General features: G+C 40.2%; 1 protein-coding gene across 6 annotated transcripts in view; it reads right to left on the bottom strand.

The window, feature by feature from the left end:
• The window catches only part of RGS17 (regulator of G protein signaling 17), an 86,851-nt gene that overhangs the window by 24,281 nt on the left and 45,802 nt on the right, over positions 1-16,768 (bottom strand). For 5 of the 6 annotated variants that reach the window (XM_058169246.1, XM_058169236.1, XM_058169225.1 and 2 more), the window contains one exon: positions 13,435-13,578. In XM_058169246.1, coding sequence (XP_058025229.1) covers positions 13,435-13,553 — 119 coding nt within the window. In that variant the 5' untranslated portion in view covers positions 13,554-13,578. The remainder of the gene's footprint in view (positions 1-13,434; positions 13,579-16,768) is intronic. The other variant, XM_058169261.1, reaches the window with a different exon arrangement.

Here is a 16,768-nt window from a genome sequence, read left to right as displayed (position 1 = left end):
AATCTGATTCATGCCTAAGAAAACATCACCAGTATGTTTGATGGGTTCAATTTATTAGGAAATCATAAATAAATATTTTGGTCACATTAAGTTGATTGATTCTAGGAATGCCACATGAATGAAAATAATTGAAAAGTAGCAATTGTTTCTGGAAATATATCCTATCTTTAAAGAAGCTGTAGATGGCAACGTTCCAAAAGAATTGTTAAGGAGATCTGTTTGATTTTGGTTTTTTATAGGCAGGGAACATGTTCACTACCATATCTTATAGCTTCTTGACCTGTTTTTTAAAAAAGTGAGACCAACAATGTGATTCTCCTACGACCAGGAAAATTTCCTTGGAAATGATTGTTCAGTGAACACCTGACAATGGATTCATAATTGCTCCTTCAGTTCTTCTAAAATCTTGCTTCACACAAAGTAGGTTTGTGCTCAGTAGGTTGGGTTCTTAGTTCTAATGGGTATAGCAAACCTGACCTCTGTGTATGTGTGAGAGAGAGAGGGAGAGGGAGGGAGGGGGAGATGTATAGTGTGTTTGTACCTCAGGCATTTCTGCAGAATAGTAAATACATATGCTGCAAATCCTGATTCACATCCTCATTTTGCAACTGGTAACACTTAACAACTTTGCTGAATGAAATCAAAGGATACTATATCAAAGTACTAAGCAGTCAGTTCACCATGTTCGGTCATAAATGTCAGCCAACCTCACAGCAGCATTTTTTTCATCTTCTCTATCAAATTGCCAGCCAGGCTGCTGCTTTATGATTCGCACAACTGCGTGCTCTTGCCAGAGGAAGAGGCCTAAATCATTGGATGCCTTGAGACAGATCGGATTAAAAGAAGCTCTGATATAGCCTGGGTGGGTTCCAAATGGAAAACTGAGGAAGTAAGTAACATCACATGCATCATGACATCACCAGTGTTGAACCTGCATGTATAGATATATCAGTGACACCTCTGTATACGTCTCAACCCAAATAAAATGTGATGCCTGAATTGGGGCAAATGTATAATAAAGGCTATAATTTATATAATAAAAGCTTTATAAAACTATAAAGTTCGCAGATGACACAACAGTGATTGGTCTCATTCGAGACAATGACAAATCTGCATATAGACATGAGGTCGAACGACTAGCCTTGTGGTGTGACCGTAACAATCTGGAACTGAACACACTCAAAACCGTAAAAATGGTGGTAGACTTTAGGAGAAACCCTTCCATACTTCCACCTCTCACAATACTAGACAACACAATATCAACAGTAGAAACCTTCAAATGTCTAGGTTCTATCATATCACAAGATCTAAAATGGACAGTTAACATCAAAAATATCATCAAAAATGGACAACAAAGACTGTTCTTTCTGCGCCAACTCAGAAAGCTCAAACTGCCTAAGGAGCTGCTGATCCAGTTCTACAGAGGAATTATTGAGTCTGTCATTTGCACCTCTATAACTGTCTGGTTTGGTTCTGCAACCCAACAAGAAAGACACAGACTTCAGAGGATAATTAGAACTGCAGAAAAAATAATTGCTACCAACCTGCCTTCCATTGAGGACCTGTATACTGCACGAATCAAGAAGAGGGCTGTGAAAATATTTACAGATCCCTCACATCCAGGACATAAACTGTTTCAACTCCTACCATCAAAACAACGCTACAGAGCACTGCACACGAGAACAACTAGATACAAGAACAATTTTTTCCCGAAGGCCATCACTCTGCTAAACAATTAATTCCCTCAACAATGTCAAACTGTTTACTAAATCTACACTACTATTAATCTTCTCATCATTTTCATCACCAATCTCTTTCCACTTATGACTGTATGACTATAACTTTTTGTTGCTATCACTAAGGGTTAAATTGCAACCTGTGTTGTAAATGTTGTACCTTTCATGAAGGTATTTTTTTTCTTTCTTTTTCTTTTTCTTTTCTTTTAGGTACACTAAGAGGATATGCACCAAAACAAATTCCTTGTGTGTCCCATCACACTTGGCCAATAAATTCTATTCTATTCTATTCTGTGCAAATACACATTATCAAGGAAGTACAAACACTAAGTTTCTGAGGGAAACCAGCACCAACTGAATTATGTTGCTTTGGAAAAGCCTGTTCACTTGATTTAAAAAATATCACAATAAAACCTATATGGAAGGAATTCAAAGTTTCAGCAGGAGAAAAGCACGTTTTAAATTTCTGTAACTTAAATTTCTTCAATTTGAGTCCAGAATTATTGTAGTTTTTCAAATTAGCCATCAAGAAAGGAGTTTCCCAACCTCACAAATCTTTTTAAAAATGCTTATATATAAATAATCGAAGTAAAAGAATTAATAGGAATGAAACTGCTTAAGCACTTAGTATAGCTTTGCTAGGAGAGATCGAAAAAGATGATGGCATCTATCATGGACCAACAAAGTCCTTGTGGTTTTGCTATGCCTAACCAGTTGCATTCAGGCACTAAATTGAGTTAATCTGCTGCTGGTTTTTATAAATGCATCCCATTTAAAGTAATGGACCAAGAATAGCCAATAATTTTTAAAAGTGTTAAAAGTAAAAGAGGCATGATTTTATGTGCTATACTGCCCCCCCTTCCAAATCAGTAAGACAAATGTGTAAATAATGAGCTTAAATCCTTGCTTTCAATCCACTCTCAGTTCAGAAGAAAAAAGATCTGAATAATAATGTAACATACTTGCAGTATAATAAAATATTGGAGCCTGAAAATTAATATAGATAGTGAAATTTCAATACAAGAAAATAATGAGGAAGCCTCAATTTCCTTCCTTCCTCCCTCCCTCCCTCCCTCCCTCCCTCCCTCCCATCTTCTTCTTTTTTTAAATCCTCAAACTTTAAAAAATTGGGTATAATTGTCAAACATGTCCCAAAATTGCTGTAAAAATAATGACAAAAGCACGGCTCGTGTACCTTTGTGTAATTTTATTTGCGGTTAAACCCATAGAAGGGAAACAGTCCTTTTAATAAAATACTTATATTTGTGTAACGAGGTCAGGAAGAAGTGCTTTCAGATTACCAAAGCAGTGTGAGGGAAAGAAATCAATTTTTGTTTTTGGGTTTTATGCCAGCTGCTGATTCCAAATTCTTAGTTCACTCCTGGAAGCTGTTGGGATCCCGAGTTCCAACACTGGTATGCTACTGTTATAGGCCCAAAAATATCCATTCCTGAAGCTGGCTAATATATATATATATCTATGTGTCATTTGGAAAGCTAGAGATCCTCAACCAATTTAGAAAAACTGCAATTTCACATTGTACGGCTAAATGTCAATCTCTCTCCTCCTTTCAGGCTTTTCCTTTCAGGATTTTGAATAATACTTTGTTTTGATCATAGCAAAGCTCTACAAACACTATGTGAGAAAAATCTATGCAAAACCTTTATGCAAAAACTCCTATTTTCTACCTGAGAGTGGTTCCTCTCTTCACTCAAAGAAATACATTCATCTTTCCTGGTAACATTTCTTCCAGGAACAGGCAAAATAGATATTAGATGTTGGCATGGGTTCAGGAAGGCCAGCGCAATATGAATAGCGAAGGAAAGACATCAGCCAAGGAAGGGCTGATGCCATAGCCAAAAATACAAGGAGACATTTTCCACCTTGTGAAAAACATGGACTTCATCCCCCCCCCTTTCATTTTCTCATTGGTTGGCTCTTAAGCGTAAGCTGCTTGCCATTAGAGAAACAGGGAGTGCTGTACATCTTCTTACACAGTAGGAATAAGAAGCTGAGTCTTTCTAATCAAGACGAAATGAAGGTGGCCCTGACCCTCTAGTCATTTAGGCTAAAGTTAGTTATTGTTGAGGAATAGCTACGATGCAACTAATGCCTGTGGCTACCTGTAAAATATGGGCAGAACCATTTTGTTCTGTACTTTTTAGTGTAGTGTCAGGAAGAAAGGGGGAAGACCAACACATCCTCACTTGCTCCCTCTTGATTTTAAGCACCATCCTAGCTAGGAATGAGTGGAGCGTTACAAGACAGAATGACAGGTTATGTAATTGTATGTGGGAATGACCAGGAGAAAGCCTAGACAATGGTGTGAAAAACAAAATCTGAATCCAAAGGATGAATGTGTTGGAGAAATCATCTCAGAAGGGACCCTCCTTAGTTTTTGGGAGAACAAAGACAAGGGGTACTTTCAGACTTGCAAAACTGTCAGTCCTTTGAGGTCCTCCAGACAAGAAGCACCAAGCATGAGCTGGTGAAACTACCTTTCCTATAAGGTTACAGTAACAGTAATCAGAACAGAGCAGAAAGTACCCCTTCCCAGTGGTGGGATTCAGCCAGTTCTTCAGGAGAACCGGTTGTTAACTTTCTAAGCAGTTTGGCAAACTGGTTGTTGGAAGAAATCATTAGGGCAGAGAACCGGTTGTTAAATTACTTGAATCCCACCACTGCCCCTCCCCCTCCATTGAGTTTACTCTCCCAAAACCAGGGAGGTTTCCTTCTGAGACATTTTCTCTGACCCCATAAAATTTTGTTTATCAGACTTGTCTAGGCTGTAGATCTTCCTCCTGTCTCCCAAGGCCATTCCTACATACGGTTGCTGTTTGAGTGGCTACAACTTTAGCGGTTGCTTTAGAGGTTCTTGCTTCCCTTGAGGAAAAAAATGCTACTAAAGCTGTCATCCTAACTCAGGGTTGTCAAACTCAATTTCATTGAGGGCCGCATCAAGGTTGGATTTGACCTTAATGGGCCGAGGTGGGTTGTAGGTTGTAGAAAAAATGCTTTTAAAAGTAAAAAAAAAAAAGTTGGCCACACACCCCCAGTCACATTACCCCACCACCACCAAGCCACACCCACAGAACTGGTAGTAACAAATTTTACATTTCATCACTGGCCCGAGCACTCTGCCAGTGAAAATGGTTTCCAGCTCCATTTTCGGCTGCCATGACCTCCTGCAACCCTCTGCCACCGAAAATGGAGCTCGGGAGGACCACACGCGACCCTCACAAGCTCCGTTTTCACTGCCAGAAACACCGCAGGCTGGTCTTTCACAGTTTCCAGGGCGGCCCCACGGGCCAGATCTAACTACCTCAGGGGCTGCATCCAGCCCCCGGGCCTTGAGTCTGATATCCCTGTCCTAAATGAATGGGAAAAGAGCATGTACCTTAACTAGACTATTGCCTTATACATTGTAAGCCGCCCTGAGTCTTTGGAGAAGGGCGGGGTATAAATATAAACAAAAAAAAACACAAAAAAAACCCTGTATCTCAGAATAATGTTATTATCTTTCTATAAGCCATGGAATATAAACTGGATGAGTAGAGATATGATCTATTACTTTACAGCTGAAATCAAGAAGATAAAATTTTAAAAAATGGAATAAACCCACATTTTCGCATGTACTTCTTCCTTCCTTTCCTTAATATTTTATCAAATGTTTACTACTATACTGTAAGCTATGTTACTCAAATCTTTCATTTTTATTATTTCTGCTTCATTTATAGTGATAGACCCCTCCGTATGAAAAGTATACTCTGACAGCTGGTAAGGAAATGAAGATATGACTTCATCATCCAATTTAGTGACTAAATAATTGAACCATGAAACATGCAAATAAGCACAGGAAGAAAAAGGACCAGTTACATTGTTCATCCTACACATACTACCTTTCTAGAGTCAGGAAATGTTAGACAAGTATAGAAGTGGTCAGTCATAACATTCTCTCACTTTCAGCCTCAAATCTCTAAGATAATTGTACCAAGTGAATTGGTAGTTGGGAGGGTGCAGGTAAATATTTAGATGGATTTTAGACAGAATACAAATACAAAAGCCTTAATACTTCCTTAGTTGGGAAACTCCACAAAAAATGCTGAAGAACCTTGATTCAATAATGAACTCTTTCCAGCCAGTAGAAGATGAATAAGAAGGATTATTTGTCTTTTGTTTTTTTTAAAAAAATGAAATCATCTTTTTGCTTTGTTCTTAGCTTCCATGACTCAGTGTACCTTACTGCATAAATAGTCTAGTAGTTTCCTAATATCAAAGCAATTTAAAAGATAGAATGAAACAGAGGCGTCCTTAAATGCCAAAACTCTGTCCACCCATATCTAGTATTTCTACTCATGGCATAAAGGTACCATCCACTAAAGAAAGTGTGAATTATTTAACTATAAAGATAGAACAATTCATTCTCATTCTGACTGAAACTGTGGCTGGAGTGAACCCCCCTTTCTATTCTGCCCATCCAACTCTCAATCAAAAGTTTACTGCAGAGATACAGCCTTAGGCTGAATCAATAATATTGCTCAAGCATTCAGCATACCTTGGCTCATTTGTATTGCTCTGTTCCCTAGAAATGTAGCTATTAAAGTCTGTCTTCTGATTAGCAATGTATTTTCCAATTCCTTAATAAACACGAACTTGCAAATTCCCACTGCCACTGATTAAGACAGGAGGAAATGCTCCGAAGAAATAACTTCTCCAAGCTGGCGCTTTCTAGATGTATTCAAAGTTATTGTGCCAATTGTGGGATTTATGGGGTATCCAGGTGGAGAAAGGTGATCTGAATTCTGCTCCAAACAAGTTGCTTTTATCTTTTCTTGCTTTCTTGCTCATTGAATCTATGTGTCTTAACCCATCAGAGCTATCTTCCATGAACATCCTTAAATCATCCAGATTGGCTTGCTTTTAGATGCACAGGCCCTCCCAATTGCAAGGCAGAGTTCACACCCTGATGAGGATATAAATATCTGGATGCCCATTGGATGGCAACAGAGATGAAAAAAACAAAAACTCTGCTGCCATTTGGTTGATACCTGGATTTTTGCAGCCCAGAGAGTCCTATTCAACTTTTTTGAAGATACAAGATAAGAGGGGAGAAAAAGCTGCTCCATTTCCTCTACCAGTATGATTTCACTCCTTCCTCATCTCTCTTTTCCTCTCAGCACCCATCTGACTTCATGTCTAATGCACAACTAGAATTCCCAGTCTCCCACTTTCTAGCTTCGTGGCTTTAATCACTCCACCAAATTGGCTCTCCTGAATTCCTTTACCAAGGAGAAGGAATTTGTTTATTATTTATTCCTTTATTATTATTCCTTTATTCCCCAACTTAGAAGGACCGACTACTCAAGCACGGTCTTGAATTGGCACCATCATATTCCGAGCTGAAAGAACATGAATTAAAATCAAAGTATAAGCATGTCTGGTTTTAAAACAACAAAACAACAGACGAAGAAACCAGCTTTAGATCTAACCCTGCTAGGATTCTACAGATTCCAACGACAAGGTATTAGGACTGATATCAGTGACTAATCTTTATTTGTGCAATACAATCTCTACACAATCTATGGAGATTCTTAGTCATCCAGGTCATGGTTGTCCCAAGGGTGCTTTTTCAAGAGGCAACAGGACTTTCCATTTTTTCTTTGAAGACGTTTTACTTCTCATCCAAGAAGCTTCTTCAGCTCTGATTGAATGGCGGGGAATGGAAGGATTTATACTCTTCGCAGACAGCTGGTCTGCGTTGCATTCTTTTAGAGAGTCATTGAGGCCACCTGGAGGTTTCTCTGTGTCACCCCCACCATCCAATCAGAGCTGAAGAAGCTTCTTGGATGAGAAGTGAAATGTCTTCAAAGAAAAACCAGAAAGTTTTCTCTTTCAAGTTTTTCAAGTTGCCTCTCGAAAAAGCATATTTAGGACAATCTCTACACAGGTGTCCATGGAGTAGGGCCCCAAAAGCAACCATGGTGGCTAGGAGGGTGTGATCATTTGATTTTTTTTATCCATGTTAAAACTTTTTTTTTTTTTTTTACAAAACTCTGTAGGCATCCTTGTCTTTCTAGTACATCAAGAGCATTGTATGTGCTACAGAAACTCTGCATTCTTTCCCCTAGGTCTGTAGGCACCTGCACCAATAAGAAATAACCCGACCAGCTGCCTTTTTGCTGGAGCTGAATAGCTCAGAGTTGGAGAGTTAAAACAGATCAGATCAACCTTCCCCAATCTGGTAAATGTCAACTGGGTTAGATCTGTACGTTTCTATAGATACATTATTCTTCCAATTTGCCATGTATATGTCATAATAAATATAGCAGCCTTTAGAACTAGACTTTTCATGTTTGGATTTAGTTCGCAGGTCTGTGTTGTATCATTCTCAATCTACCGTATCCTTTGGTTTTAAAAAATCTTGGATCTCAAACATTAGGGATGAAAGATAACATTACAGGTAGTCCTCAATGTACGACCACAATTGAGCCCCAAATTTATGTTGGTAAGTGAAAAATTTGTTAAGTGAGTTTTGCCCCATTTTATGTCATTCCTTGACACGTTTGTTAAACGAATCACTGCGGTTGTTAAATTAGTAACACCGTTGTTAAATGAACCTGGTTTCCCCATTGACTTTGCTTGTCGGAAGGTCTCAAAAGGGGGATCACATGACTCCAGGACACTGTAACCGTCATAAATGTGAGTCAATTGTCAACTCTCTGAATGTAAATCGCATGACCATGGGGATGCTGCAATGGCAATAAGTGCGGAAAATGGTCATAAGTCACTTTTTTCAGTGTTGTTGTAACTTTGAACGGTCACTAAGTGAACCGTTTTAAGTTGAGGACTAAGTTGTAAGTTGTAAGTTGTAAGTTGTAAGTTGTATTAGGTTTTCCAAGCTATTTGTCCTTAAATTCTCTTTTTTTTACTGTTTTGTCCAATTTGGTTCCAAGAATTGTCAGTAGTAGTTTTTCTATCACAACCTTGAATCTACTCTACTAATTTTCTATAGCTGTGATGGCAAACCTATAGTATGCATGCCACAAGTGGCATGTGGAGCCATATCTGTGGGCACATGAGCATTGCCCTAGCTCAGCTCCAGCGCGCATGCGCTCACCGGCCAGCTGATTTTCGGGCCTTCAGGCCCACTAGAAGTCGGGAAATGGGCCATTTCCGGCCTCCAGGGGGCCTCCGGGGGTGTGGGGAAGGCCGTTTTCACCCTCCCCAGGCTCCAAGAAAGCCTCTGGAGCCTGGGGTGGGCGAAAAACAAGCCTAACCTTTTTTGCCATCGTTTGCCAAAAGCGGGGGGAGCATGGGGGGGGCATGGGCCCCATTGAATTATGGGTGTGGGCAGAGGCCTGCACGACCCCCTTGCGCTCCCCCTGATTTTGGCACATGACAGCAAAAAGGTTCTGTTCTAGAGCATGGAACTTCACTCGGAGATTTGTCCGAATCCTAAAAAGAATTTTGTATAAATGTACACAGTATTAGTGTTGACGAAAAACACACACACTGGAGCATTAGAAAGGTAAAGAATGATGGTATGTAAGCTCTGAATACTTGCAAGTTTGTATATAGATAGACATGTGGTATTTTGGAAGCTTGCCAATATAGCTTTTTAAGAACCCCATGCTTCAAAAGTCCCAGTCAAGAATTATTAACATAAATAAATTACATCTGCTTTTAAAGAGTAGTGGAAATATAATTTAATTAAGCCATTAGTCCTTGGCAGTTCTTATATCATATAGTATAAAGAGTATACACAAGTATGGTCAATTTACAACAGTTTGTTTAGGGATTCTTCATTGTTACAAAAGCACTGAAAAAAGTGACTTACGACCATTGCCGCATCCCCAGGGTCAGATAATCAAAATTCAGATGTTTGGCAACTGATTCACATTTATGACGGCTGCAGTGTTCCAGTATCGTTTGTAACCTTCTGACAAGCAAAGTCAATGGGGAAGCCAGATTCACTTAACAACTGTGTTATTCATTTAACAATTGCAATGATTCACTGCGGCAAGAAAGGTCACACAATCGGGCAAAAGTCACTTAACAAATGTCTCACCTACCAACATAAATTTTGGACTCAATTGTAGTCATAAGTTGAGAACTACCTGTAGTTCTCAACTTATGCAAATGCAACCTACCTTGCATTTTTTTTTTAAAAAAAAATCACTCACTGTCATTTAAAGGTGATGATCTACGCCCCGACTCCCTTTCCGAGAAACAATTGATACGATCTTGGATAAGTGATATACAATGTGTTGATGTATTGGAGATGGTGCCCAGTTCAGGTTTGGCTTTGTGGTGAAACAGATTACGGCTTAATTCACACATTTAGGGAAGCTTCAGATAGGAAGTCCAGTTTTCTAGAAAGGCAGCCCATTGTTGAAAAAGCAACTCTGGGCAGAGACCTCGTAAAACATGTGCATAGCAATTATCAGGCGCTATATCCCCATTTATCATCTGCAAGAAATCTGCCCACTGAATCCGAAGACTTATGGGAGGGAGTCATGTTTTGAAAAGCTTTAGGGAATGCTGATCAGAAGTGGGATGGTCAGAGAACAGCCTATGCTGATAAACTGGTCATGTCTAGGCAATCACAGAGTACAGCTGCCGCTGCACCAAAATTCGGCTCTTGTTGCGAAATCTTGTGTTTCAGCTCACACCTGGGATTTCATTAAGCAGAAGAGTGACAGCCTAATCTCCATAGGTTGTATGTAGAGTCACTATTCTCTGAATGTGGATGTGGAGAGTGGATTTGATATCCTCTGAATCCAAAGGGGAAAAAAAAAACCGGTGCAACTTAAATTACCATTCCCACCTCACCCCATCTCTGTGTCTTAATTGGCATCTTTCACATGAAGAACAAGCAAGCAAGAGGGAAGAAACAATCTAACGGAATATTACCGATGCGAAAGTAAACTTTCACTCATAGTAGATTCTTCTTTTTTACATAACTGGTATTTTGAGCAGCAAAGATTATAGAAGAGGAGCCCATAATGTGTTCTAATAGCGAGTGTATACAGGATGTATATTCCAAAAGGTTTCTTATTGTTGGCAAGCAAAACTCTCACAGATAGTAGAAGACCTGATCAGTGGTGGGTTGCCCCCGGTTCGGACCGGTTCGCAAGAACCAGTAGTAAAATCGATGGGAGGCTCCACCCACAGACCTGGACGTCATCAGAAAGTTTTTGCATGCGCAGTCCCATTGCGAACTGGTAGTAAAGGTAAATAGAACCCATCCCTGGACCTGATGTCCTCAGACATGGAGAATGAAACCTATTTACACAGTCTTGCTCTTTCATCTAGGCCAGGGGTCAGCAACCTGTGGCTCTGGAGCCGCATGTGCCTCTTTCATCCCTCTGCTTCGGCTCCCAGTCACTCAAAATATGCGTCACAACCGCCAGTGTGCGACACCCGCCGGCACGCCATTTATTTGAGCTTTTCAACCCATGGTAAGCCAACCATGGATAAATGCAAGAAAAGAAAAGTTTCAGAAGAAAACAGAACGTTTAATTCAACCACTACATAAGCTAGCTCAAGAAATAGTCAGGCACGGGAAGGGTTTTGTGGCTCCCGGTGTTTTATTTTCTGTGGGAAACGAGTCCAAATGGCTCTCTGAGGGTTTAAGGTTGCAGACCCCTGATCTAGGCACATATCTACTCCAGTGCTTTGTTTCTTTTATAGCAAAGATGGAAGAACTAGAAACTATTGGGATTCCAGCTCTCCAATCTCCTTCCCTTCCTCTCTCACCCTCTCCTTCTCTCTCTCTTTTCTCAAGTGAATGTTGACACCTGGTGACGACTTTTTAGTGACTGTCCTTGGGGTTTTCTTCGCAAGATTATTCAGAAGTGGTTTGCCATTGCCTCCTTCCCAGAACTGAGAGAGAACGACTGGCTGAAGATCACTCAGTTAGCTTCATGCCTAAAGAGAGACTAGAATTCACATAATTTCTAGCCTGGTGTCTTAACCATAACTCTATAGCAGTGAGTGCCCAAAGCGTGTGTGTGGGAATGCATGCACGCACCAGAACCCCCCAAATGTAATGTGCGCACGCCTGAACCCCCAAAATGCAATGTGTGTGTGCCTAAACCCCCAAAATGCAATGCACGTACGGGCCCCACATGTGCCCCGCCCCCCCACATGTGTACACCCCCCCGCGACACCCCCCCCTTGCGCATGAACAGCAGACACCCAAACACCAGCTGGCTGGCTGGAGGTGTGCATACATGCGCAGCAGAGCTGAACTGGGGCGACTGCTTGCATGCCATTAGAGAGGGCACTGTGTGCCACCTCTGGCACGCATGCCATAGGTTCGCCTTCACGGCTCTATAGCGACTCTCTTTCTCTCATTTTCCAACTTCAGTTTTTACTCCCTTTCCCATTTTCTGACAATCGCTTCGCTCCCTCCCTCCCCAACCAAGAAGACTGCTGGAGAAGGAACAAATTGCTCCTGCCAGGGCTCTGAGCTGATTTTTTGGCAGAGGTCTTTCAAAACTGGGCTTAGAGCTATATAAAATTATGCTGGAAGCTGCAGTTTACCAGTCCCAGTGCTACAGTGCAAAGAAATTTTGGAAATGGAATTTCACAGAAAGAAAGAGAGAGAGAGAGGGAGAGAGAGAGAGAGAGAGAGAGAGAGAGGGTGGGAGAGAGAGAAGGTTATGTCAGCTGTATGGAACCCCTCAGCAAGTGAAGTAGCTGTATAAATTCATGCAGCCTTGTTGATGTCCGCTGGGCTGTTTCACACGCATATAAATCTTGTTACATTAAAGTTTTATATGCTTTAGTGACAGGCACCCCGGACATACTGGAAATATCACATGATTATCTGAGGTTATTTTAAAAACAGAAAATAAACACTGATTTCAGCCTCAGATTTCCTGAGCTGGTGATTCTTTTAGGAAGAGCTGAGTAGCAACAATTTTCCTGGCCCCATCCCCATTAAAACGATGGCTTCTTGCCAGTTGAAGAATCTCGGTGGAATCTGAATGTTTCCAGACTATAAATATATTCTGTAGGTTGTTCATCAAATTATCAAATAGTGATAAACAGGATGATCCTTCTCATATTTGCCTTTCATTCAACATGCACTGGCTTTCTCTCTCTTCCTCCTCATTCCCCCACCCAACCCCACCTGCATCCCAGGTATTGGAATCCCTTCGAAAACTTAGCATATGTTTGCTAAGCTAGATCTAAACGTTCTCCCCTTCTTTGTGAGAATCCAGTGGGAGTTATCAGATAATTATTTTATGACAACATGGCAATATTAAGAAGATCACAGAAGGAAGACTGATCAAACTCCCCAGGTTTTAAGGCACCTTACAAGTGATCTAATTTTTAACACAATAACAATTAATAAAGTTATATACAAAGTGTGAAAACATCAAACGAAGCCTCCTTTCTCAGATATGAATGTGTTCTTGGAGGTAGCAATGCTATTACTGTATCTGGACTGCCAACTAATCACATTTTTGAAGTCACACAAAGGTCACAACGAACAAAAACTTAAGGAAAACACAAGCGTTTTTCACAGCAAATCAGCACCAAATGAACACTTGCTGTGCAATGTCTTTTATATACAGAACATCCCTGCCCTGTCCCCCTCCCTATCTAATTTCTGCATCAGGCAACTGATGGTTTGGAGCTGCCATATAACCTATGGAAAGGGTACTCAAGAAATGGCATGACGTACCATGAACAGCTGCAACAACAGCACCAGCAGAAGCAACACGTGTTGTTGGCCCTTTGGTTTCCAGGAGCTTGAGACACAGCCGATGTTCCTTCATTTTGGGACTGTTGCCTTTTTCTCATCTCAGCTACTTCAGCACCCCTGTGGCTACAAGAATGTAGACATAAGAGAAAATCAAGGGAATGCAGCTAAACACATCCCAATAGCTCAGACCCACCTTCCAGCTCAAAACTACAGAGCCCATTAACCACCAGCAGGGTTTAAGAGACTTAACAGGGGCCAAATTTAATCTCTGTAGTTTTGCTACCCCTAATTAATAAAGCAGGATTTCCTTTCGCAGAAAAAAGGAGAGAAAATTACAGGGTAGTAATCATAAAGGACCTCTATCCTTGCAGGAAATGTTCCGGGAACTGAACAATTTTCCTTTCTTTTCATATACTTTCATGTCTGTGGGGAATAAGACTTGGCAGCATTTATCTACCCACTGGACAGTTTTTACCTTTCTCCTAATTCAAGTTTTGCTCTCCAGACCAAGAGAGCAAGAATTCAGGTTTAAGGACATTCTATCCATCCATGAGATGCTTGGAAGGTGGTTCCTTCCTTCACCAAAATAATTACTTTGTGTGGATATTGAGAAGCAAAAGAGTGACATGGCAAACTTCCTTGCCTGCCCAGATGTTTTTGAAGAGCAGGGCTGGGTAGGCAAGTTGGTCCTCCACAGAGATCTTGGACTTCAACTCTAATCAGCCCACCCAATGGCAATTAGTTGTGAGAACAAAAAGAGCCAAATGCCTATTGTTGGCCCAGAGACAGTGAGATTATTAGGCTTTGACCGCAGAACTTAACTAAAATCTTTCACAGGTCCTTTCTTATTATTCAATATTCATTTAGCTTCAGGAGCTCTTTTTCTTATTCATAATCTCTGAAGTGCATCTCACAGTTTACGTAACACTAGGTAATATTTAAGAGAAAGTGATAAAACTGTTGTAGCATTTTGCATTTTGTGTTCAGAAAAAGAATTGTACTGGAGATACCTAGATGTAGGCATTGTTTACATGAAACGTGACAATGAGCAACAGAAAAGTATATCTAATATCTAGGTAATATAGGAGAATGTGGTATTGTTCAATTCAGCTTTATAACATATGAAATGAGATGTATGCTACCATCTAGGACAGGGGTATCAAACTCATGTCATCACGGCGGTCTCATATGACGTATTGGGACTTTTCCCCCCTTCACTAAACCGGGCATCGACATGTAATGCATCTGGCCCATGGGCCAAGAGTTTGACAGCCCTGATCTAGGAACTCTGTTCTGCCAAATCCTTGGCTATGTCATTGTTACTATTATTACAGGCAGAATATGATCTTTGTTCAGATTCTGGTGGTCCATACATGTAGCAGATGAATGATGCATAGGTCAGTATAATGAAGGTAACATTGTTTAATGCTGAGTATCCCTGCTGCCTCCCTCATCACCAAATTATGGGAGCAAGATTCTCCAGTCTGCAAGAAAAAATTCTGCATTTTTTGTTTGTTTGTATCCTTTAGAGATCTCCATAATAGTTAAACTAAACAAGGTTCTGGTAACTATCTTCAAAGCGCTCCATGGCATAGGGCCGGGTTACTTACTGGACCGTCTGCTGCCACCGAATGCCTCTCACCGACCCGTGCGCTCTCACAGAGAGGGACTCCTCAGGGTGCCGTCGGCCAGGCAATGCCGACTGGCGACACCCAGGGGAAGGGCCTTCTCTGTGGGGGCTCCCACCCTCTGGAACGAACTTCCCCCAGGACTCCGCCAACTTCCTGACCTTCGAACCTTTCGCCGTGAGCTTAAGACACATCTATTTATCTGCGCAGGACTGGACTAGAATTTTAAATTTTGAATTTGGTTTTAATGGGGTTTTTATTATTTGTATTGCTATTTTTAAATATTCGGCCTTATGTAATAAGTTTTTTAATTGATGTTTTATTTTGTATTTATATGTATGTTTTATCCGGCTGTAAACCGCCCTGAGTCCCTAGGGAGATAGGGCGGTATAAAAATGCGAAAAATAAATAAATAAATAAATAAAATAAATAAACTGGGTTAACAATTGCTACCAACCTGTCTTCCATTGAGGACCTGTATACTGCACGAATCAAAAAGAGGGCTGTGAAAATATTTACAGACCCCTCACATCCTGGACATAAACTGTTTCAATTCCTACCCTCAAAACGACGTTACAGAGCACTGCACACCAGAACAACTAGACACAAGAACAGTTTCTTCCCGAATGCCATCACTCTGCTAAACAAATAATTCCCTCAACACTGTCAATCTGCACTATTATTAATCTTCTCATCATTCCCATCACCCATCTCCTCCTACTTATGACTGCATGACTGTAAATTTGTTGCTTGTATCCTTACGATTTATATTGATATTGTTTCCTGATTGCTTATTTGTACCCTATGACTATCATTAAGTGTTGTACCTTAGAATTCTTGATGAACGTATCTTTTCTTTTATGTACACTGAGAGCATATACATTGACAAATTCCTTATGTGTCCAATCACACTTAGCCAATAAAAAATTCTATTCTATTCTATTCTATTCTATTCTATTCTATTCTATTCTATTCTATTCTATTCTATTCTATTCTATTGAAACCAATTAAGTGTTCTCTTAATTGGTTTCAGCAGAAATCTGTCAGTAACATATTCAGTATATCATGTTATGTTTTTCCTTTCTTTCTGTCTGGTCCTATATATGTCTTCAATATTTAAGGAAACAAGAAGACCATATTTAGCAGATCCAATATATTACTTGCTGTGTGTTGCCTAAGCAAATTTATGAATGATTTTAAAAACCCATCAAGGATAGATGGATGAATAGATAAAACAATTTCCTATAGTTCATATCCATGTGTCCTTATGCCCCAAAATATATCCTACTTATTTCAGTAGTCTAAATCTTTATATGACTTCTACTTTAGATGCATAGGGTCCAAAGAATAGATTGAGTGTTTCTGGGCAACATATTGAGTGAAACAACCAAGTATTTCTATTTCTCAGAGGAGCACAACTGCACATATCGTTTATTCCAGCAGCATCCTCTATTAGTTGCCACTAATATTGGTATTGTCATTTCTACTTAGAGAAGCAATCAATCAGCTGATTCACTGATGGACACCATTGAGCAGAAGCAAGTTAGAGAAAACGTTATTATTAATTTCATTTATAGACCAAGATTGTTTTGTAGTCCTTTATAATTAAACAGCAAGCTGCCCTATGTAGCATAGTTCGCTGTAAACTGCATAGAAGCTGCACAGACACCTGCTGCCATATTTAG

Source organism: Ahaetulla prasina, chromosome 1 (genome assembly GCF_028640845.1).
Source record: "Ahaetulla prasina isolate Xishuangbanna chromosome 1, ASM2864084v1, whole genome shotgun sequence".
Lineage (NCBI taxonomy): Eukaryota > Metazoa > Chordata > Lepidosauria > Squamata > Colubridae > Ahaetulla > Ahaetulla prasina.
This window is presented reverse-complemented; position numbering and strand designations above follow the sequence as displayed.